Source organism: Protopterus annectens, chromosome 1.part0 (assembly GCF_019279795.1).
Source record: "Protopterus annectens isolate FY-2018-M chromosome 1.part0, PAN1.0, whole genome shotgun sequence".
Lineage (NCBI taxonomy): Eukaryota > Metazoa > Chordata > Ceratodontiformes > Protopteridae > Protopterus > Protopterus annectens.
The window spans coordinates 774,252,085-774,276,120 of NC_056725.1; the positions used below are offsets into that span (position 1 = coordinate 774,252,085).

A 24,036-nucleotide genomic window follows, 5' to 3' on the forward strand; every position below is an offset into this window, starting at 1 on the left:
TTTAAAAAAAAAATTTCAAGCCCTGTCGTGTTGGCTGTCAGCACCACATTCTTAGCTCCCTTTGCCACCACTAGGCACCAAAGACACTCTACTTATCACCTTAAAATCTTTAAAGCTACAAAATAAAAATTAAAGTTTCAAACCCCACATTCCTCATACGGAAAGTAGCTTACCAAGTAAGAGCCTTACCTCTCTGCACTAACTGGGAAGCTTGTGTAGATTAATATTTTTTACAAAGTAAGACGTATGAAACTCTAATGTCTGGCATTATTCACTTGTTTTTTTTTTTTTTTTTTTTTTTTTTTTTTTGAAGAGCAAGGATTTTTTAATTTATCTGTTTATCTGATTTGTAAACCAAGTAGGTGAGCTGGTGCATGGACATTTTTTTCACTCACAACCTAGATCAAGACCCAGAAAACAGTATAGCAAAATATAACATTGTATACAACAGGATACAATAATATAACAATATTTGTCACATGTGCCCTTTCCCTTTACAACCCAAAGACAAAATGACACTTCTAGGACATTGCAACCAGCTTTATTAAACACAATATATAAAAACACCAGCAAAATCATAACATTCTCCACATTCTGGACAGCATGACGGAATGTTTATCTCATTATTTACTCAAATGAATAACCATAGCATGAAACAACATTTAACCAAATCAGGCAGCGTGGCCCGCCTTATGCAAATGGCAGCATAATTACCTGGTGCTCATTAACCAGCCACTATACATCCTTAAGACAGAGTAACAACACTCACGTATAGATCTTGTAATGAGAAGGAAAAGAGGAAAGAAAGAAAGTAAAAGAAAGAAAGAAAGAACTATAAGTGAAGAAGAGGTCTCTTCTTCTGACCAATCCATGTATACCTCCAACACCTATCATAGGGAGGGCCAGGTGGTCATGTTTAAGCTTCAGTCCCAATGAGGCTGGTCCTCCTGTCCATGTATGGACCTATATACTTAATCCCCTACCCTCTTCCCCATACACTACAACTGGCCCACCTCCACTAACTAAAACCTATTAGATACTATCTCCTCCTTCTGTACACCACTTGCCACCCTCCCCCCATCCCCTACCTAACTCTAAAACAGGGCCCAACAACAAATGAGTCTGCTTTTCAAACATCTTTGTCACTAGTGCCTTTTTCCTTTACAACCCAAAGAAGAAATGACACTTCAAAGATGTTGCAATCAGTTTTATTGAACATAATACGTAAAATTTCAAACCAATAAAATCATAACAGTCTTCACACTCCAGGCATAGTGGCAGAATGCTCACCTCGCTACTTACACAAATAAATAACTATAACATAAAGCAACATTTAACCAAATCAGGCAGTGTGGAAGACCACACACCTTACCTAGATGACAGCAGTTTTACCTACTGCTCACTTAGCATCCACCTTATTTCCTTAAAGCAGTGTAACACCATTGACTTAACTTGCAATGAGAAGGAAAGAGAAGAATAAAAGAAAATAAAAGAAGGCCCTTTCTTCTATAACTGAAAGAGAGGTCTGTTCTTTCATCCACCAGGGTTTCCACAGAGCCTGCCCCCCCTTCCCTCCTTTTACCACTATGCCATTTATTCGATTAACATGTCCTTCAAAAAAAGCAACAACTGTACATTAAAGAGATCTAAGCCTAAGTCACCTAGATGAACCCCATCATTACAAAATCATACTGGTTCCCCAACTGCGAAGTCCCACTGCCCCAAAGAGAAAACCTGAGAGCTGCACTGGCTATCACTACCCAGTGATTGACAAGCTTCATACTAGTCTCTACTGCACTAAATTAACTGCTGACTATTTATATATTTATTTTCTTTATTTTTTGTCCTTTATTGACTGAGTTAGTCCCTGCAAGTTAGTAGCCTGTATTCAGGGGAGATGGAAGGTGGTATTTATATTACTAGAGGAATTTAGTCAAGGCATCAGGAAACTTCCCCTGTGATTGATTGCAATCAGTATTCATGGAAGTGCTAGCCGAAAAAATGTGCACATGCACCATTCCTAGTGCAGTGGTGGCTGTGAGGACAATGTGTGATATACAGAATTCAGTGCAGGGAGCGGAGGTGAATGCCAGCTCTAGGAAGGAGAGTACAGAAACTGGAGAATATTCAGAGTTGTTGTTTCAGCAGCTTTTCTGGACAACAGTTGAGATGAGCAGAAAGGAATGGATAGTTACAACCCTCCAATTGGGAGAGTTGAGGAATGATTTATTAAGAGATTTATTAAAAGACCTAATTGACCAAAGTGAGCTGGAGAATGAAGTATCATGGGCGGACATTATGGGCAAAATATAGGAGGAAAACACAGAAGGAAGACCTGAAGAAGATAATGCACAAAGAGAACATATGCAGAAACAGTGGCAACGACAGGCAGAAGGAAAAGAAAAAACAGAACATGCCAGAAAGAAAATTTGCGGTAAGGACACAAAGTGAAAAGAGCTAGGAATTAAACAGTACAAGGTATGGGGCAATTTAATATTACCCTTGGGAGTGAAAACACAAGACATAAGCACTTTTATTTTGATTAACAAAGAGACATTGTAAGACATTTATTTTTAAACTGTACAAGGGATGGGGACATTTTTATTTGAGTACGAAAAATGACAAAATAACAATCCATGAAATAAATATGTAATTAAATTATCATTTTGAGAGACTAAAAAAATACATGTGCAATTTCGAACAGAGGTTTAAAGAGAAACTTTAAAAGAACACTTAAAAATGTTTGCAAAGAAGTAATAGACATTTCAAAAGTTTATGACAGTAGGAGTTTAAGAACTGGGAAATGGAATTGTAATGTTATTTTAAAAATGAATATTGGAAAAATTATACATATTCAAAGCATTATTGATGTTAAAGGCAACAAAGGTATTGTAAAATACTAGGGCAACTAAAAATGTCCAAGTAAATAAACCACAGGAGAGTAAAACAAGGCTGTAAACCAACTGTAGCATAAAATCAGCTCGGCAGCAAATAGTCCACAAATTCTGACAAAAATATGGACAATTGTGGTAAAATCCAAGAGTAAATCGATTTATTGAGAAAATAGGGAAGTGCTTTCACCCAAAAAGGGCTTTATCAAGCCATATGAGTCACCCACTATCAGTCAAGAGACTGACAGAACTTTCAAAATTGACAAGGGCTCTTTGGAAAGTTGATTTTTCTTTATAAGAACAGAGGAGGCTGGACCATCAGGAGTGGGATACGTATCCATGCTGTGACCAAGGAGGATGCTTCAGATGAGTAAGCTTTGCTGGAATGAGTTTGTTGGAAGGTAAGTTGTCAAATAACATTCACAAGAAGCACACTTAACACTTGCACTCACATAATCAGTCACCTAAACACCATTATGCATAAATAGTATATTATACTCGTCAGAAATAGCTTTCATATAAAAATTCAGTCTGAAAGAAAAAGTGATAGGTAAGGTGCCACAAAGTGAACACAATCACTAACATACCCCAAAATAATTCCTGTCTGAAAAAAATACTTCCTGACATTGAATTTTAGCATTAAAAATGCAAAGTTTACACAGGTAGCACATTTTCTCACTGAAATAGCCCACAAATTAGCCAATGCTAAAAATAGTGACCCCCGACAAGAAACTTCCAATATCAGTAAGATACTGGGTTGTCCCTCTTCTCCTACTAGCATTTGAGGATATATTTGAATCTTCATATTTCCAAACACCCTAAAAAAAGAAGACATACTCTGTCCTACTTGCATTTGAGGATATATTTCAGTCTTCATCTTCCTATCCAACCCTCCCCCCAAAAAAACAAATTCTGCAGGGTGTACAAGGAATTCAAATATTTCTTTTTTTTTTTTTTTTTTTTTTTTTTTTTTTTGGATGTTTAAGATATTTATTAATTATTTTATGTATGTACAAGTAATATTTGTTTCATGAATGCTGACTCACATGCATCTTTACATACAATAATTAGTGAACTTTTTTTCTCTTCCAGTGTTAACTTACATGTTTTAACCTAAACATAGTTGGCAATTGTCAGGAAATTTTCTTGACAATCTTAATGTTAACCTTTTTTTTTTTTTTTTTTTAAAACTTTATTTTTTATTTTTATAATAAAATAAAACCATGCATACTATGATGGTACAAGCAATAAGAGTTACGGCAATACAACACACATAATGGTTTACAGCAATATAAGTACATGAGAGGGACAAAAAGACATGTTTATAATGATCTTAAGAAGAAATACAATCTCTTGCAGTATACATGGTACACAAACTAACAACTTAACCCAAACTAAACACTATTTACAAAGCTACCAGTGTTGGACAGGGAGGGAGGCAGCAGTGAAGCTATTTATACGGTTAGGTAGTAGCAGCCCTACTTGGCTTGTAGTAGGATAGATAGACCCTTCAGAACAAGGGATATGGTATGTAGAGAGAGTAGGAAGGTAAGAAAAAGGAGAAAGAAAAAGGGGAAAGGGCACAAGAGAGGTTTGTAGGTTAACCATATCTTAGTCACATAAGATTACTTCGAACAGGCTTTTCCAAAGTTTACTGAAGTAGGCTCTTTCTTGGGTCCGCTTATTATGAACTTCTGTGCTGAGATATATTTGGTGGCCATAGTCTTAAATCCCCAACATAATTTGGTGCGATCCAGCCAATTATGGGTAATATAGAGTTTTATAAGGAAACACAGCTATTAGGATATGAAGATGAAGCTTGGGCAGACCATGGGGAGGAATATTTAGAATAGCCGCTTTCCCATGAGAGGGTGGAGCTATAGTAGCCCATTTTTTGAGACGACTTTGAGAGAACACCAGAGTTTGTAAGAGTTATTGCAGTGCCACATAATGTGTAGAAGATCAGCTTCGCACCTGGACAGCATGTACATAACGGAGAGCTATTAGGGTTGAATTTGTGGATTCTTGTGGGGGTAAGGTATGCATTGTTATTCAACATCAGTTGAGTGTAGAGAAGTTTCTTAAAGGGGGATAATTCAATGCTAGTTTTTATGGCTAGTATTTTTTGGTCCTCCGTAATCTGGTGGTTTTGATTGTCCCAATATTTGGAGAGTAGGCAGTTTCCTTTGTAGAGTAGGGGGTGTAATAGTTTGTAGGACGAAGAAATTGTTTTATTATTGCTAGCCAGTGTATTGATAATTAGATTTAGTTTATCCATTAGCTGTATGTCGGGGGCTGTATTGATGGTTTGTGAAGAGATGAGTTCCCTGAGTTGACGTAGTATTACTGAGTATTTGTTGTTAACCTTGAGTGTTAATCGAAGTTCGCAAGTGACAGGGATTTGTATTTAAGAATATCCCAAACTTTAAGGTCTTTGATGTGGGGGAAGTCAGCAAGGTCTACCATCTTATTGTTAATTTTAAGATTTGGGTTGAGGTGTAATGGTTGAAAAGGGTAATATAGATTGAAGATTGATGTCTTTAATCAGCTTTTGAAAGAGTTTTATTTGGTGTTTCAGTAAAGAGAATAATTTTAAGCTATTCAAAGAAGTGGATGATAAGAAGGAATAGCCTTAGGATTAATTTTGTTAGATAGGATATGTTTGTGCCATATCTTTAACCACGCTGGGTTATGGGTTTGGGTTTTGTTGTTCATGTTCACAATGGACCACAGTCTGTTAGAGCTAATGATCAGATAGTACAGCTGGAAGTTTGGGAGGCCCACCCCACCTTTCTCCTTGGGAAGACTTAGCTTGGAAGAAGAGATCCTGACATTCTTAGGGAACCAGAGAAATTTGATCAATGTTTTTCAATCTGTGAAAAAGGTTGTTGGATATAATTGTATTTGTCGCACTAAATTGATATAGGAGTCTAGGGAGAACATTCATTTTCACAATAGCTACTTTTGAGAGAAATGATAGATTCAATAACTTCCACCTTTGTAGGTCTTGACAGATGATTGACCATGATTTTAACAGATTGTTTTGAATCATAGAGGCTTAGTTGTGTTCAAAGTTGACGCCGAGGTACTTGAGGCTGTATGTGATGTGAAAGGGGGATTCAGGGAAGAAAAAGGGTTTATGCGCTTCAGGATTTATTGGGAGAATATGTGATTTTTTATCATTGACTTGGTAGCCAGAGGCCTCAGAGAAGGAGGAGATTGCTTTTAATATTTTTGGCAGGTCTGTGTTAGGGTATTGGAAGTAGAGATTTAGATCATCAGCGAAGGCTGAAAGTGCTACTTGAGTGTTTAGGATTTTTGGAATATTATGAAATGTATTTTGAGTAAGAAATAAGAAAAAAGGTACAATAAATAGATTAAAGAGAAAGGGGGAGAGTGGACAACCTTGCCTTGTGCCATTAGTAATCTGGATAGGATTGGATCTTTTTATTTATATAGAGATATGTGTATGAGTTTGAATAGAGAGTTCTGATCATAACTAGGAAGGATGTGGGTATATTAAAAGTGCTAACGTGGAGAAGAGGAATTCCCAGTTTACCCTGTCGAATGCTTTTGATGCGCCTAAGGTTAAGGCATATAGCGGTTTTTTCTTTTTGGTAAACTGGATAAGAGAGTCTAGTGTTAATGTATTGTCCCATGTATGTCTATTGGACATGAACCCAGCTTGGTCAGGTGATATTAAGTATGGTAATACCTGTTTAAGTCTATTGGCTAAAATGGCAGAGAAAATTTTGATATCAACATTTATAAGCGAGATGGGTCTGTAGTTATGCGGGTCTGTTTTTTCTTTATTATTTTTAAGTAGTAAGATTGTTTTTGAATTGTTCCAATGTATGTCAGTAATTCCATGATTCACTATGAAGTTAAATACTTCTAGGAGGATAGGGGCAATTTTTGAGTTAAAAGTTTTGAAAAAATTAGTAGTGAAGCCGTCCGGGTGGCATTATTCACTTGTGTTATGTAGGACAGTGCAGTTCTGTAAAATCAGGGATAGTTGAGAGGAATAGGGTGTGTCCATGTTGGGGGAGACCTTAGATCATAGCTGAAAGGAATACTAGATGACATCAGAGAGACTTTAAACTATTGGGTGGACTCACTGAAAAAGCTAATAGAGCAACACATTTAGTATCATGATGCACTTTATGCATAATAAGAATGTAACTCCAGAATCTGCCATTATTGACTGACTGTAAGGATCCATGATTTACAAGGGCAGGGACAAAAATATGAGACATCAGGGACATTTTGTCAACTCAGGACAGGTAAGAGGAGGTGTGTGAGATAGTAAATGGGGCGTGGTTGTACCAACACGATATGAATCACCAGTGGTGACCACTGCTGGAAAGTGCTGATTTGAACTCTGGTTGTTAGAAGCAATTCAGAGAAATGAAAATTACTCAATAATGAGATTGTTTCTCATTGCAGCTAACATACCTCTGAATGGGTCCTGTGTCTGAATATCGAAAGTACGTTTCAGCAAACGTACATGAGCGAACTCACTTTCTTGAAAGTGCATTTTATCGAAAATGCACTTTAGCAAGAAAAAAAAAAAAAAAAAACGCAGTTTGCGTGTAGATTTAGTTGTACATCAACATGTAATGTTGATTACACAACTAAGCAAACTGTTGCTTAGATCGCAGTACAGTAGGGATAAGGGAATATTCCCTTTTCCCCACTGTAGTGCGATCTTGTTGTGAGAATATTAAAGTGGGGGTGAGGGGCACAGCTCCCCACATATAGGGTGCAGGGGGGCTTGCCCCCCTGCATAAATGCGAGTAATGTTTTGTTTAGATTTTTTGGTGTTTTTTTTTTCCGTGAAAGTGCATTTCTGATAAAATACACTTTCGCGAAAGTGAGTTTGCTCATGTACGTTTTGCTTAAATGTACTTTCGATCTATCAACATAGATCCCTCTGAATTGCAGTTTCCCACATTATGTAAATAGTCCCTTTTCGCTGCAGCTCTTACCACAAATGGTGGGATTCTTTCTGAATCCATAGAATAATGTAATTGTGTATGTGTGTGTGTGTGTGTGTGTGTGTGTGTGTGTGTGTGTGTGTGTCTGCACATGTGTTTTCAGTTTTTAGATGAGGCCATTTATTAATAGATCTATTTTTTTAAATAATTCTAGCAGTATGCCTTTCGCAATTCTCAATTAATGACTCAAACATAACACTAACTTTCAAAATTACAGCAGATGGCAGAAATTAAGAAACTTGTCTTTTTTATACTAGGCCAAAACTATAAGGTGTCATTGTTAATGATAAAACCGTTTGTATTCACTTAGATCAGTGCTTTACCAACTAAGGTACTCATTGATTTGACTTTATTAAGCTCATCGGCAAAGTGCAGATCTGAGGGCAAATAGCAGCTAAGAGATGTGATTTTGTTTGTTTCTTTTTTTTTCAGTTACAGCAGATAAGGATACACAAGCAGCATGAGCTGTGAGTTATCACATTTGGTACCTCCAGCTGTGATACTGGCTTGCAATAATCTTTGCAGGAGTGTGTGTGTTTTGATGAGATTTATTCACATCTGATAAGGTCTTATCACAGGAGTAAGCCCAAAAGACTGAATGCATTAAACAAACAGTGTGAATAAATCTTACTTGCTATGGACTACTGTTATTAAATAATTTTTTGGATGTGAATGAGCAGTGTTACAATTTCATTCCATTAATATTTAAAGTTCAGACCGAGACTGGCTTCCGAATGCTGCACTGAAAGAAGAAAAAGTGAGTAACTGAATCTAATTTTTTGAAGATATCCAAACTGCAGCAAATGCTTTGACTCCTGAACTCTTGTCATTTAAGGCACTGTAAATGTTCTTCATGTACATAACACTAGATTTCCTGCCTTTAAGATGATTTACAGAAGGTTATATTTTTGAGATGCACAAATACCTGTATGAAATTCTAAGACCAAAAGTAGCTTCAATATCTGAGCATGCTGTTAAGCCCCAACGCAAACAGTGCATTTATAGGTTAGGGCACATGGATGCATTGGTTCAAGGGTACCTACTAGGTTATTGAACTGTGAGAATCTTAACAAGCTGACCCTTATATTTCCATGGTAGTTTTTAGCCCTTATATTTTACTTGCAAATAACTCCGATATGGGCCAAACAAGGATTTGTTGGGACACTTGCAAGTTTCCCCTATTCATGAGGGACAGGGCTGATAAGCTTGGGCAAATCTGCCTAAATTATCCTTGACTAGAGTAAGGGAAATACTATGCTTTATATGGAGTGGAGGATTGTTTCACAGAAGCTGCATTCTCGCTGACACAAATCTCTCTCTCTAACACTTATTTCACAAAAGAGACTGAGATCCTTTGAGTAGGTGTTCATGCTAACATTGGACAAGCAAATGTGTAATTGGTCTGATAGTATAGGATCTGTTGAAGCTCTATACATGAAGCAGAGGTCAGTTGTCAGTAACCTGCATGATGCACTGAGAATAAATCTCAGTGCTTTGAGATTTAGCCATAAGCTGTACAATTAGAAAGGACTTTCTTACAACAGTGGATGTGTGGTGATCCAAGGTCAGTTCATTATGTTTGTTGCAAGGAATATTTGTAAGACTCTGAGCCAAAATAGTAATCGTCTTTGTAGTGAATACTGTGTTAGATGTTATTGACTTACAGTTTCATGCTGCATGGAACTGGTTCACTGTCTGATGGGGTCACCTATCAAACATATTTGATTTAGTGCTGTTGTATCTACTGCTGCTACCTTAGCTGTCTTAAGCTACCTAAAATCTGTTGCATGGACTGACCTGAGATACAATGGTATTAGTGGTAATATGATATCTGTAGCACTTCTGTAGTTAATGTCTTAACAGAATATTACACATCATGAAATACAGCCTGCAGTTGTCTGTATTTTGCGAGTGTATGACACTTCTGCTATTGACTCTGGTAGAGACCTGTTTTGCTGCACTTCACCCCATACACCATTATAGTGCCTTCAGTGTGTTAGGCTGTATCTCCTTTGCTTCAACTCTCTGTTGCAATGACATTGTGCATCAGGGCCCCACAGTGGCTCTGACTTTAACAAAGCCCTTGTGTATAGCTTGTCATAATGAAGAAAGTGACCAAAGGTTAATAGCAAAGACATGGTAATTCATTCTTCCTTAAAAAGCACATAGATGGACTGAGCATTTGGTTTCAAAACCCTTTCCTAGATTAGCTTCCAACCTGTGCTATAATTTTCATTTCAGGTTTGGAAGATTTCTGATAAGGCAGTACCTTACTGGTAAGTTTTACATAGCCCTCAGATTGTATGTGCAAGGACATTAGCAGGAAACCAGATGTCAAATTTAATTTCCATTTGATGCCAACCTTTCCAAATGGGGGTCTTTAATTGAAGAGCAAACCCCCAGATGTTTATTTTATTTATTTATTTATTTACACTTTGTTGACTGGTTTGGTCCCTCTAGACCAAAGGCCTCTTTTCTGTGGAGACCCCCAGATGATACTAACTAGGAGAAATTTGAACAGAGCAATGGCAAACTTTCCTTATTCTTTTCGATAAGTGCTGTGGGACCTTTTGCATCTGCTTGTGCTACCACCAGCTCAGGCAGATGCAGCCACAGTTTTACATCTCATCGAGGAACCAGCACACTCAATAGTGCAGCATCCCCCTTATACTGCACTGTAGTATTTGTACTGGAAAATTAATCCAACTACATGGTGTGGGATTAGAACCCACAGCCTTCTGCACCTAAGGTGAACCTGCTACCTGTTGAACTACTGAGCCTGCTAACCTACAAATTTGTCAGTAACAGAAGATACAGTGAATGCCAACTATTTGTAAGGAGAATAGTCTGAGGTAGTACAGTATCTGACTTTGTGTGTATGTATGTATGTATGTGTGTGTGTGTGTGCATGTCTATCTATATGTGTGTGTAAAATCCCCTCCTCCCCCATTGCAGTCTCACTGTTGGTTTTCTGAAGATCACATCTGGGGCCCTCAGCTCAGATTTTCAACAGGATCCTATATAAAAGTTTATTTCTTGTTTATGAATCTTGGCTATAACATCCACAAATACTATTTCAGTAAAGCTATCTAACAATTACTGCTGCTGTTTTGTTTACTGGGGAGCTGTGCTTTCAAAGACTGGCAACCATCTTGTATAGCAAATTGGAAGTAGTCTCTGAGGGCACAGCTGATATAGGAAATAACACTGACATTTTTAACTAGTTTGTTGCCCTCTATACCTTTTTAAAGACCAACATAATGAAGTTATTTCATCTAGCTGTCAACCCGTCAGTTAACTTTGTTTGAGGGTTAATAAATAGTTAAAATTATTAAAAATAACTTTAAACTATATTTATTGCTATCCTAAGTGAGTCAGTTCCAATTTCAGCATCACCATGTATATGGCTGCTTGTGTCAATATCAAAAGTTTATTTGGCCATCTCAAAAGCAATAGCTTTTAAGCTTTCTCCAAAATATTTCATGTTCCTCATAAAATCAAGCAAGCCAAGGCCTAATGAGCTAAAGCCACGACTTTCTTGCTCTTCTAAGTTAGTCTGACCCATCTGCTTCATCCGTAGCCTGCATAATGAGGTTTTGAGCTGAAGTAGTTAACTTCATTTGATCAGCAACCTGTGGGTATTGGATCCGATTCGGATCCGAGCCGGCAGCTTTCCTAGCAAAGATCCGAGCTCCAAGCTCCTCCCCTACCCATAATGCCCTGCTACCTCCCTCTAACCCTCAGATCTCATTTGCCGCGGCTTCTTGAAGCATCTGAGAACGAGCTCCTAGCGTTGGGTTTTGTGAGTTGTCTAGATTATTTAGCTTTTCCACTTAAATTCACTTTTCTGAGTGTGTGTGACACCCCTTCTCTCCTATCTATCTGGGTAGTTTATCTTTAGTTAGTGTAAATTTAAATTCCCTCCCCCCTTCTGTCTGTGTGTGAAGGTGTGTGCGTGTGGGCCTAATCCTGTTAGTATGTCCGAGGCCCCAAAAGCTATTTTTTCAAAATGCTCAGAGTGTGGCCATAAGCTGTCCCCAGCGGATGGCCACACTCGGTGCGTTATTTGCCTGGGTGTAGACCATCTTTCTTCAGGCTGCACTATCTGTGCAGCCTTCAACCCCAGGGCTTTGAGGGATAGGCGGACTAAGCTAGTCTTCACGGGCCTATTGCCCCCAGATTCAGCTTCGTACTCCTCCCCCTCTGTGGCGCCAGCCGCAGCTGCGGCTGCCCCACCGACCGTTCCCACTCCCCTGGCTGGGATTCAAACTCCCGCTTCGGCTCAGGAGGAAAGGGAAGCGAGGAAAAAAGACAGGAAAGATAAAAAGCAGGAGAGAGACAGGCATCGTAGCCACAAGAGGCTGGCCGATTCAGCTCCCTTCACCCCGCCATCTAAGCAGCTGGCCTCCCCTCTTAAGGTTTCCGGGTCTTCCCCCTCCAGGCTTCGATCTCCACGTTTCTCCCCGGAGCCGGAGGAGGAGACCCAGTCACCTTCGAGGTCGTCCAGGCGGCCTTCCCAGCCAGCCTCGGCAGCCTCATCTAGGTCTACTAGAAGTTTATCTGACGCGGATATGGATTGGATGATGCATCGATTTCCTGAGGCCCACTGCAGGTGGGAGTGCTCTTGCCTCCCCCCCTCCGGAGGGGAGCTCAACCCCTTTTTTTGCCCCCATTGCTCCTTCTCCGACCCGCTATCGGGGCTCGGAGTAGTCGGATCCGAGTAGCTTCGGAGCCAGGGTGGTGTCGGCGCCGACAGTGTTTCCTACTTTGGCTCTGACTGTACTTTCTAGTTTGTCGGATCCATTTTTGGATCTGAGCTGTCGGGGCCGTGAGATGAGCGTCGGATCTGGAGGGGTTAGTGTGCCTTCGGCTCTGTTGAGGTCGGATTGCACAGCCCCCTCAGACCTGATCGGATCATCTCCAGTGCCAGTCCACACGCCGGATCCGATTGGACTGCTTTCGGATCCTAGGGAGAGCAGCTCTTTCGAGGGATTCGAGGTCCCAGGCTCTGGCGACGGATCCACCTGCCATTCCCTCTCAGACGGGCCTATCTTCCATCATCCAGCCACAGGGACAGCCTGCGCCTACGTTCCAGATGGTTCCCATGGAGGAACAGGACATTGTTGGTGAGCCCTCCTCGGACAGCCCCCCTGAGGAGGTCCCCCACAAATTTAAGTGCAAGAGGAGGCACTTGGACTCACCCGAGTCCCTCACAGAAGACACGGACTTGGAGGAAGGGGAAGGTTCCCCCAGGCCACCACCTGAAGATGTCTCATTCGGAGACATTATGGAAATGCTTCGTATTAGAGGGGGGTGGTCAGCCCAAAAGCCTTCCTCGGATGTCTTTCTGGAGGCGTTCGCAGGCCCATCTACCTCTTGGGTGTCCCCTCCCGCTGATCCCTTGGTGGACCTCATAACTACCAGGGCATGGAAGGAGCCGGACACTGTGGAGCCAATACTCGAGACCGGACAGGATTCTCAGCCCCCCCCACAGACAGAACAGTTTGGAGCAAGGGTGCCCCTGTAGATGCCATGGTGGTGGCGGCTGCCACCAAGAAGGAGTTAGCACAAGAAAGTTCCTCGGTACATCCTCCAGACAAGGAGTCTCGGGTGATGGACCGCCTCGGAAAGTGGATGTTCGCTTCAGCAACCTTCTCTGTAAGGTCACTGAATTATATGGCACACATGATTCGACTACAGCGAGATCTAATCAAAGAGTATGCTGGGTCACCCCCAGAGTCCATGTCGGCTGAGGAAATCGGACCTTCTCTGCATGAATGGCCACTCTTAAGTCTATTACGAATACCTCTATGCGGCTTCTTTCCTATGCCACGGAAGGAGCGGCTAGAGCCAGCGGAATAGGCATTGTCTTACGACGACAAGCCTGGCTCCGTCTCTGAGACTTTGCGGAACCCTTCAAGGCATCCTTCACGAACGCCCCCTTTGACGGTTCTATGCTTTTTGGCAAGACCATCCATGAAAATGTTGTCTGCTGTCGAGATCCGCTTCTCGGCTCCTCAGAGGTCCTTCTCCAGGAACCAAAGAGGACAGAAGAAGATGTGGTTCCAGAAATCCCAACAATCCCATTTTGCTCCGGATCCCTCATCCTTCAGAGGCAGATAAGGACAGGGTGGACACCGGCCCAGAGGCAGAGGTGGGCCGAAGAAATTTGGGTCGAGGGAACCCTTTTCCTATCGACCTGCGCAGCAAACCTGAGGGGTTGTGCTCCTCTCTGGAGGCAGTCAGGGGGCGCTTCTTGGAGCATCTAGCACATTGGGAGTCCATTACGACAGATCGCTGGGTGCTCCTGATCATATCCAGAGGTTACTCAATCCCATTCCTAAATACTCCCCCCCGGTCAGGGCACCTCCCCGATGTACCACCCAATCAAAGGGAGGTAGCAGCCCTAGAAGTAAAAGAACTTCTAGAAAAAAGAGCCATCAACACGTCCCCCTGGTCAATCTGGATCAGGCTTCTACTCCAGGTTCTTTTTGGTGCCAAAAAAGACGGGAGACTTACAGCCAGTTCTCGACCTGTCCACACTGAACCTGTCAGTTGCCAAAGAGAAGTTCCGGATGTTCACCATTCAATCCATTCTCCCACTATTACAGGAGAATGACTGAATGTGTTCCATAGACCTCAAGGATGCGTACTACCATGTTCTAATGGACAGGCGATCCAGGAGGTTCCTCCGCTTTCGGCTGGGAGCCAGCCACTATCAGTTCAGGGTCCTACCCTTCGGTCTCACCACAGCCCCCAGGGTGTTCACCAAGGTCATGGCAGTTATAGCGGCCCACCTGAGGCTTCAGGGAATTCAGGTCTTTCCTTACCTGGACGACTGGCTCCTAGCCGCCCCCACCAGGCATCTACTATGTTCAGCGAGAGACTACTTCCTACATCTCGCCCACTATCTAGGGATCACCATCAACCACAAGAAATCCTTCCTTCAGCCTACTCAAATTTTGGATTTCATAGGGGCCAGGATAGACACAATTCAATCCAAAGTCTTTCTGACGTCGGACAGACTGCGCAATCTAAACCTACATGTTTTGGCTCTTCTTCAGTCCTTGGCCCCTCCAGCGGAGTTAGTCCTGAGGGCTCTGGGGTCCATGGCAGCAGCCATTAACTTATCTCCGCTCACGCGTCTGAATATGAAGATTTTCCAGTGGACCTTACAGGTCCAGTGGTCCATTCTGCTTCATCCGTTGTCTGCTCCTATTCCTCTCAGCAGAGTTTGCAGGGAATTTCTACTTTGGTGGCTCCATTCCAAGCATCTCCAGGAAGGGCGCCCCTTCTCCATGTCCCCACCCCAAGTCACAGTGACCACGGATGCGTCTCGCCTCGGGTGGGGGGGGGCATTGCATGGGCAGCACCGTCCAAGGCACGTGGACTCCCACAGAGACCTTTTTGCATATCAATGTCCTGGAGATGAGGGCGGTGTTTCTAGTGTTGCAAGCTCTCCATGCCCTTCTTCCTCTGAGGACTATTGCAATCCAAACAGACAACATGTCAGTGGTCTGGTACATCAACAAGCAAGGGGGAACCAGATCTTACCCACTTTGCCGAGAGGCCATGATAGTGTGAGAATGGGCGATATCCACCAACCGCTTTCTCATAGCAACGCACATACCGGGTCGGTCAAACATCCTTGAGGACAAGCTGAGTTGGACTATCCTCTTGCCCTACGAGTGGTCTCTGAACCCCTTAGTAGCGAAACAGATCTTCCTCAGATGGGGTCAACCTTGCTACGATCTGTTCGCGTCGCCTTCGAACTCAAAGTGCAGCGAGTTTTTTGCTCTAATTCCCTCACCAGTGGGAAACCCTAGAGATGCTCTAGTTCATGCTTGGCCATCCGGTCTTCTTTATGCTTATCCACCTCTCCCGCTGATGACAAAATTCTTGCAGAAAGCTCGTCAGTTGGGGAGCAGAGTTATCCTCATAGCCCCATTCTGGCCTCGTCAAACATGGTTCCCTTGTCTATGGTCTCATCTAGTGCATCCTCCCTGGATCTTAGATCCCCTTCCAGATCTGATTTCTCATCCCCTGGGGTTGAGGACCCCCGACCTGGACAACCTCAAGCTCTCGGCTTGGTTGATCCAGTTCCCTTGATGGCTAGGACTCCCAGTATCTCATCCTCGGTTAAAGCCATTCTGGTGGCTGCTCATAAACCCTCTACCAGAAAAATCTACAAGCGTAAATGGAAACGTTTTTCTATCTGGGCGGAGCATAGGAATTTGGACCCCTTTACGGCTCCTATTCCAGCAGTCCTCGATTTTTTTTTTTATCTCAAATTTTCCATCAGGGAGCTAGCTCCTCAACTGTTAAAGTTCAACTGACAGCAATTTCCCACTTTCACAACGGAAACAAATTTGGCCCCCTGGCATCATCTAAGATCTGCAAGACCTTTCTGAAAGGTACCTTCCTTTTGAGACCCCCTGTTAAGGAAGCAGTCCCTCCATGGGATTTAACCCTAGTTTCCAGGCTCTGACTGTTCATCCTTTTGAGCCCGCAGCTTCGGTTGATTTGAAGTTTGTATCTTGGAAAACTGCCTTCTTGATTGCCATTACTTCAGCCAGAAGCATATCGGAGCTTCAGGCTCTTTGCAGTAAGCCCCCATACATCATTTTTCATAAGGACAGAGTTTCCCTCAGGACTAACCCCTCTTTTTTACCTAAAGTGGCTTCTGAAGCCAATATAAACCAATCTATCAACTTGCCTGTCTTCTTCCCTAATTATCTCAACAAAGGAGAGTATAGACTCCATTGCTTGGATGTACATAGACAGTTACGATTTTACCTACACAGAACAGCTGTTTTTCGAAAATCAGAAGAGCACTTTGTTTCATTTGCTAAGTACTGTCTGGGTAAACCAGTGACTAAGGTAACCTTAGCTAGATGGATTTCACAATGCATTCTTCTTGCATACAGAAGCTCTTGTCGACCTGAGCCCATGCGTGTTCGAGCACACTCTACCCATTCTGTGGCTACTTCTGCGGCCTTCTGGTCCCTCTGGATGACATTTGTTCAGCTGCTACTTGGGCTTCCTCTCACACTTTTATTACACATTATAAATTGGATCTGATTTCCAGAGGAAGGGCATCCTTTGGCTCTGCAGTGCTCCGGAATATCCTTCCATAAGGGCCTCCCAAGTTGTTGGTAGCTGGGGACTCTGTCCCACAGGTTGCTGATCAAATGAAGTTAACTACTTCAGATAAAGAAGTTATGTACTCACCATAACGTTCCATCTGAGTAGGTAACTTCATTTGTCTGCAACCATCCCTCCCTCCATCCCCCGGACCTTTAGTTCGTTCTTGAAGGATCATGATATGTCACTTTCCAGATGACATCAGGTTGGAACGTTCAGGTAGTTTGTTCCTTGTGTTATAGTAGTGTTCTACGATACTATGGCAAACTCGATCTGAGGGTTAGAGGGAGGTAGCAGGGCATTATGGGTAGGGGGAGGAGCTTGGAGCTCAGATCTTTGCTACGAAAGCTGCTGGCTCGGATCCGAATCGGATCCGATACCCACAGGTTGCAGACAAATGAAGTTACCTACTCAGATGGAACGTTATGGTGAGTACATAACTTCTTTTTTCTGCCCATGGAATGATGTACAGTAAAAGCCTCTATTTTGCAATGCAAAGGGGTTAGTCTGAGTGATCCCTTAGAACGGAGTTCCATAATATTCAGCGTAATGGAATCTCATATGTGCAAAGCATCTCTCAAGTCCTGCCAGTGTACATCGATCAATTACCAAAGTCAGATGCGCAACCACTATATATCAATGATTCTGTGGGAATTAAGCGAAGAGGAAATGAGAGAACTTAACATGCTCCTGCAGATAAAGGACAAGCTAAAAGTCCCCACCTATAGAAAAATTCCTATACAGATTAAGGAGTAAAAGTCCCATCCAACTGGAAAACCCTAAACATAAGCAATCGGAAATAAGCTTAACAGTAGCCAATCGTACCGACTGCTCCTCCCTCTCCCTTTGTTTATAACAGCAAGCTTTAATCTACTTTTTTCATAAACGTTTTGGATCTGATGAAGTTTAGTGGATAAAACCACTAATCCAAATAAACATTCTTTGAAGAAAAGTGACTAAAGGTGAATTTCTTCTGAGACTTGTTAAAGCTTCTCCTGGGTTAAAAATTTTTGAAGGAGATTGAAATATTTTCATATAGAGATTCTAGCAAGAAACAAGGGTTCATTTTCAACAGAAACCCACCACTGCTGTCGAGCTAATCCCTTTGGCTTTTATTCATTAGAATGTACCAGATATGCAGAAGGGAAATGGTAGGGCAATAAGTGAAAGACCCCTGACTCGCTGAGCTGGATGATTAACATCACTCAACTCTTTCCTCTATGTGGAACAAAGGGATCATAGTGCTCTTTCCTCTAGCAGATGGGGGAGATCAGATGTGTTGGGGAGGATTGGTGGTTACTGAGCATCTAAACTGAAAAAAGAAAAGGTTAAATAAAGAAAAAAAAGTACAATAATAAGTATTTTCTGATCAGGTAGGCCAGTTGGACACACAGTCCCTTTTCCGGGACAACCTGGTAGCAATGTCTGTGAAGGTTACACACAGTAGGCAAATGAGGGCTGAAGGAATCAAATCCTGTACCACAAGAGCTACAGCGTTGAACCTCTACATGCAAAACCCCAAAAACAACACTGCTCACCTAAATCAGGCCCCTGGAAATTAAATTCATTCTTATTAGAATGAAAAAATATAGAATAAGAGAATAAAAAATAAATAAATAACACTATCCAGAGCCAGCCAGTCAGAAACAGTATGACTGGCCAACTACAACTGATTATATCTAAATTAACTAAAATAAGGTAAACAGAATAGAGCTAAACTGCAAAACTAACAAATCCTGACATAACTCTCACAAAGTAAAATACAACAAAGCAATGAACCGTCACTTAAAAGAAAGATGACAATTATTTTTAGAAGCAATGTTCAAAGCCATTCAAACAAACTTCCATTAGTGTAAACCTACACAAACTACCTAGCACCCTATACAGTGTAATTTTTAGCACTTAACACTTCTCAGCCTGTGCCCGTTTCCTAAACTCACGGTAGAAAACAATTCATGTATCACACACCATCCCTCATGTATTTTATACACAACACACACAATTTTCCTGCCTTCCACTCAAGTTCAACATTATTTATTTATTTATTATTACGAGAAGCTGATCCTTACTGCAAAGATCTCTCACCTTGAAATGTACCCACTGAGGTTTAATTTTTTTCATTTTTGACATCTGCCTTAACTAGTGACAACATGTTTCAGCATTGTGGATGACATCTCTGCCACCATCTCTACCACATCTTAGTTCCTGATGTTTTAGGCTTCCATTCTTTTTCTTGTCTTTTTTTCTCCTTCATGTGCGTATACACACACACACACACACACACACACACACACACAAACCAACATGCACATCACCTTCCTTTTGCCGGTCTAGATGACAACTGCAGCTTTAAAATAAAAGGGCTTTTTTTTCCATAACTTGCCTGTTGACTTTCTGCCATTTTCCTAATTTTTTCCTTCTGGTCTCTGTGTCTCACACTCTTTCTTTTCTTTTGTCTGTCTGTGCCACTGCTTCTGAACAGTTATAATTGCATGACTCCACATCACATTTTCCAGCTCTCTTACACCTCCAGTCCAATAGTAGACTGGCAGTCCTCATGAATGCCGACTCTGGAAGGCAGAAAACCTTTTATCAAAAAGAAGCATTATCCGTAGTCAAAATGAGGCTGTCAGTTTGTTTTCAGTACTGGAGTTTGCATTATTTTTTTTCATGTACAGAAGAGTGAGTATCATAGAAGATAATCAGCTGTGAAAATGACACATGCTTGACTCTAAATGTTCTCCACCAGGAGAAGAATTGTGACCCCGCCAAGGGCACACTTTTTGGAACCTGGTAGAACTGTTCTCCCAGTCCTGTTCTGTATAACATTTGTGTGAATGGTGTATAAACATGTATGCGTACTGTTACAGAATGGCCTTACTACTAATCCAAATGCAAGAAGCATATTTACTCTTAAATTTATACAACTGAAGTCCCTCGGGGCAAATAGGACATGTGGTACCAGGATGGTAAATTAAAACGTGTTGGTATTGCAGATAGAGGAGAACACAAACAAAATCCATGGAAGGAGGAGTGATTTTTTTTTCCTTTCTATTTTCTTCTTATAATCCTGTATGATGACGTCACACAAATATTATGTGCATTGTTTACATGCCAGACAAGTTTCAGATCTAGAGCTTGGACAGGCCATCGACAGGTACATTCATATTGAATTTAAGTGCTTCATATATTCATTACACAAACTTTGTGGCAATACTGAGGGCTGTTCTCACCTGTTAATGTTGCTTTGTTCATAGTAATGGTTACTCAGTCATACCAACTTGCCATGACTCACTCAGTTAACTTTATTATTCAAAAATCAGTAACTGAGTAAATGAACATGTAACAGGATATGTTCCATTTCTATTTATTATTGCAGTGGATAACATAGAACACTTACAGAAATGAGCAATACAAGACATATATGAGAAATTTCCAAAGACAGCAATACCCAGTCTCTTTCCCTCTTCCTGGATACTAGACCCCCTTTTCATATTGTTGTGAAATAGCACTTTTCACAGGAGTGATGGTAAGAAAGAGTAGATACTGTTAACCTCTGCATGCAGACCTAACACAAACAAGTCATTTCTCTGCCACATAACAATTGGCTGAATGAACCTTATTTTGTTTGTACTGGGCACCCCACTGTGACCTTCGGTATAAGAGCCTTACACAAACAGCACAGCTGTATTCTCCTGTGCCTTTGCTTACAAGATAACATGATTTGTTTTACTGGTTATGCATTATGCTCTCTCCACTAATTCTTTACTGTACTCTTTAATATCCTTTTCCCAGCACAGTAATATTTGTGGAGTCTGTCTTTCTTCATCTAACTACAACCATCACACACCTAGTCCAAGTACCCTAAAAGAATCTGTAGGTCAAGAAGTCTAATCAGAACCTAATAATACTGTCTGGCTGGGATAGATATTTAGTGGCTTCACACCAGCTGTGTGCATTACTGGACAGAGAAGTGGAGGCTGAAAGCCTGCATGGCTTTCTGTGTGCTTGCTGTAAAACTGCCAAAAGTGTCCAACTGAGGTCAGGCCAGTGGTAAAGACATAATTGGGTTGGCTCTCTATTGTTAAGACTCATGCTGACTCACCTGTTCCTCTGTTTAACTGCAAATATGGGTAATCCGTAGCTCAGATCAATGTCCTGTCTTTGTTCCAATGAGTTGCACTGGAACAGGCACTATGGGAGTCTTCCTGGAATTTTGTCAAGTCCTGTAAGGTTAACTTTGGCCATTATTCTGGCAAACTACTTGCAATTATTGTTGTACCCTGTTCACAGTAAGTACACCATAGCTGTGTTTCTGATGTGTTGAAATGTGTTGAAGCAGTACACATCCTTGTACTCAAATCTTTCTGTACATGCACAATTATCCTTAATATTCAGAAAAATCCCACTCATTGCTTGAAGTCCACAACTGAATCCAGAAGAGCTGAGGTTCAAAACACGGGGCCATAAGCTATATTCAGTCACTAGGCTTCTTAAACATTTGCACCTACTGAAATGCATAGGTTTAACTATAAAAAGAATAACTGAAGTAAACAAACATAACTTCTGCTGAGCAATGTTGCCGTCTGTTTGCTTTGTAAATTCTTTGCATCATATTTTACAATAGAATTCTTTCTAAAGAACTTCCTGTTAAAGATTTTTTGGGTGTTGGTCATTCATATTTGTTTTCCATGCTGTTATTGTCACCATCTGTATTAGAAGGCATTAGTTTTCATAATAGCACTTAAATGGGGTTTGAACTCAGGTTTTAGTATACTTTTGTGAAGAAGAGTTCTGGACCACATTACTTTAAAGAAGCTAGCCTTGTGTATATGTGTATATTTCATATACAGATGTATACAGAGAGTGAGAGAGATCATGATATTTTAAAAAAGCATTACTCAGAAAGATTTCAAGATCTGATTTAATGTTGGACTACCTTACTCCATTATTACTGGAGAAGTTACCTACTTCTTTTAAAAAAACTGCAGACAAAGAAATACATTTCTTTCAATGTCATTAGTACTTTTATTTTATATTGTGATCGTATGGGACATTTTTATTCTTACATTTTTAATAATTAACAATGTAAAATATTCTGTAAAAAGTCCCTCCTCTTTATTTAGTTATCATATACTTTCTGTTCTAGGCAAATTCATTCCAAATGGTCCTTTTTACTGCCACTCAAACAGTACTGCAGCTGCACATGATATAAAGTTTAGTCACCACCCATCAAGTTTCATCAACAGCAGCTGGTGGATCAGTAAGGGAAAGGACATTTAGTCACTGGTCTCAGTCCAGCCACCTGAAGAAAACACCGACTATCAGTACCAAACTGGTAAGCATGGGAACAGTTTGCAGCTCTCAGATTTCCAAAATCACAAATCTGGACGAAATTATAGCAGAAACAGGATGTAAGTAATATTTTGTATTTATTTTTTTACACTGTGATCATGATTGTGTTAGCCTAGTGTTTCTCTGACAAAATAAAAATGTGTCAAGAAGGAAGCTTTTTCAGATTGATGCTAGAGAACAACTGCAGTGCTGGAGAAAATGCTGAAGCAGTCAGACATGTGAACTTTATCTCATAATGTAAGCTAGTACACAGCAATGCAATTTCTTTTAGCCTTTAGGATATTGCATATACAAACTTAACCTTATTAATCTAGCCAAGGGATCCCCATGTCACCAGCAGCAATGTTAAGACTCAAACTAAGAATCCTTCTTAGATCAGCAGAAGCCATATTCAGTAAAAGTATAACATTATTGGAAATGCTTCTGGATATTAATTTTAAATAGTGTATCTGTAAAGTATAGTGATGCTGCATAATTAGTTCTTACAAGCTTCTGTGAAAAGTTGTGCATGTCTGTGATTAACAGGTTTCACATAGGAGAGAAAATAAATTACAGAGCTGCATTTCCAAGTAGGAATGTAACTGCAGCTAGCAATGAACCTTTACAATGCTGCTTTTATTTTGTTTTCAGCACAGTCAGTCTGCCTTCTCCTTGGATTTGTGATACACATCTTGTACTTCTCTGATCACTGTGGGAACAAGTATGCATTGTTCAGCTGAAGTGATATTCTCCGATGCTCAGCTTACTTATTGCATAGAAGGTTTTTTCTGTTTTTGTAACTTTACTGAGCAAAGAAAAAAAACAGCAGGACAAGGGGAGAATTTCTTAAAGGACTGATTAACTTTGGATTTAATTTGAATAACTCTTCTGTCTGCAGTTTTGGGGAGCAGTGTTGTCTTTGTTAATTTAATGCAGTTTTGCAAACTGCCTTCCTGCAAAACCAGAAACAGACTGATACAGCCAACAGACAATGTTTGCTCTTAATATTCCGGTGTAGATAAGAAAGGAATGTGTGGAAAGCATGTTCAGTGGTCCTTTATAATAATAAGACAACTTTATAAACCACCATTTACAAGTGCACCTTCACATTTGATCAGTTTGCCACTTAAAAAAGGAGAGTTAAGGCTCTGAACGGTTAGTGTGCTTCATTCTTTAGTTATTTGCAGGATCCCTGTGGTCTCCACTTTCACATTAGGTGAATCTGGAATTCTTGACCAAACTCTGTGCTCCCAGGCTGCACATGACAAAAGGATCTGGTGCCTACTGAATGTTGCACAGTTCAAAAGTAAGTTCTCAGATCCCTGTACTTTCTTATTTCGCAAGGCATTTGACTGATGCCAGCTTATTTTCTTTGCACTTAAACTTTACTTACAACCCAGATGTGAACAGTTAGTAGTACCCCTCCTTCAAATGCTAAGCTCTGTTTTTTTTTTAACTCTGTACAGGGGACATTCCCTATGCCTAGCACTATGAAACATTGTAAATAGAAATCTCTATTTAAATTGGCCACTGTCACTGTGAGGAACACCTGTGAACATTGTGGAAGACCTGCAAAAGTGCTGCAGAATTGCATAATAGTACAGATTCAGCAGTCCGCACTTGTGCACGCTTGCATTCACGTACATACATGCTCATACACACACATGCCT

General features: G+C 40.9%; 1 protein-coding gene across 1 annotated transcript in view; it reads left to right on the forward strand.

Moving 5' to 3' along the window:
• Nucleotides 1-24,036, forward strand: part of LOC122794474 (calcineurin B homologous protein 2-like) — a gene marked incomplete in the record, with an annotated part of 852,721 nt that overhangs the window by 207,496 nt on the left and 621,189 nt on the right. The window contains 1 exon segment of the mRNA XM_044062900.1: nt 22,182-22,446. Coding sequence (XP_043918835.1) covers nt 22,377-22,446 — 70 coding nt within the window.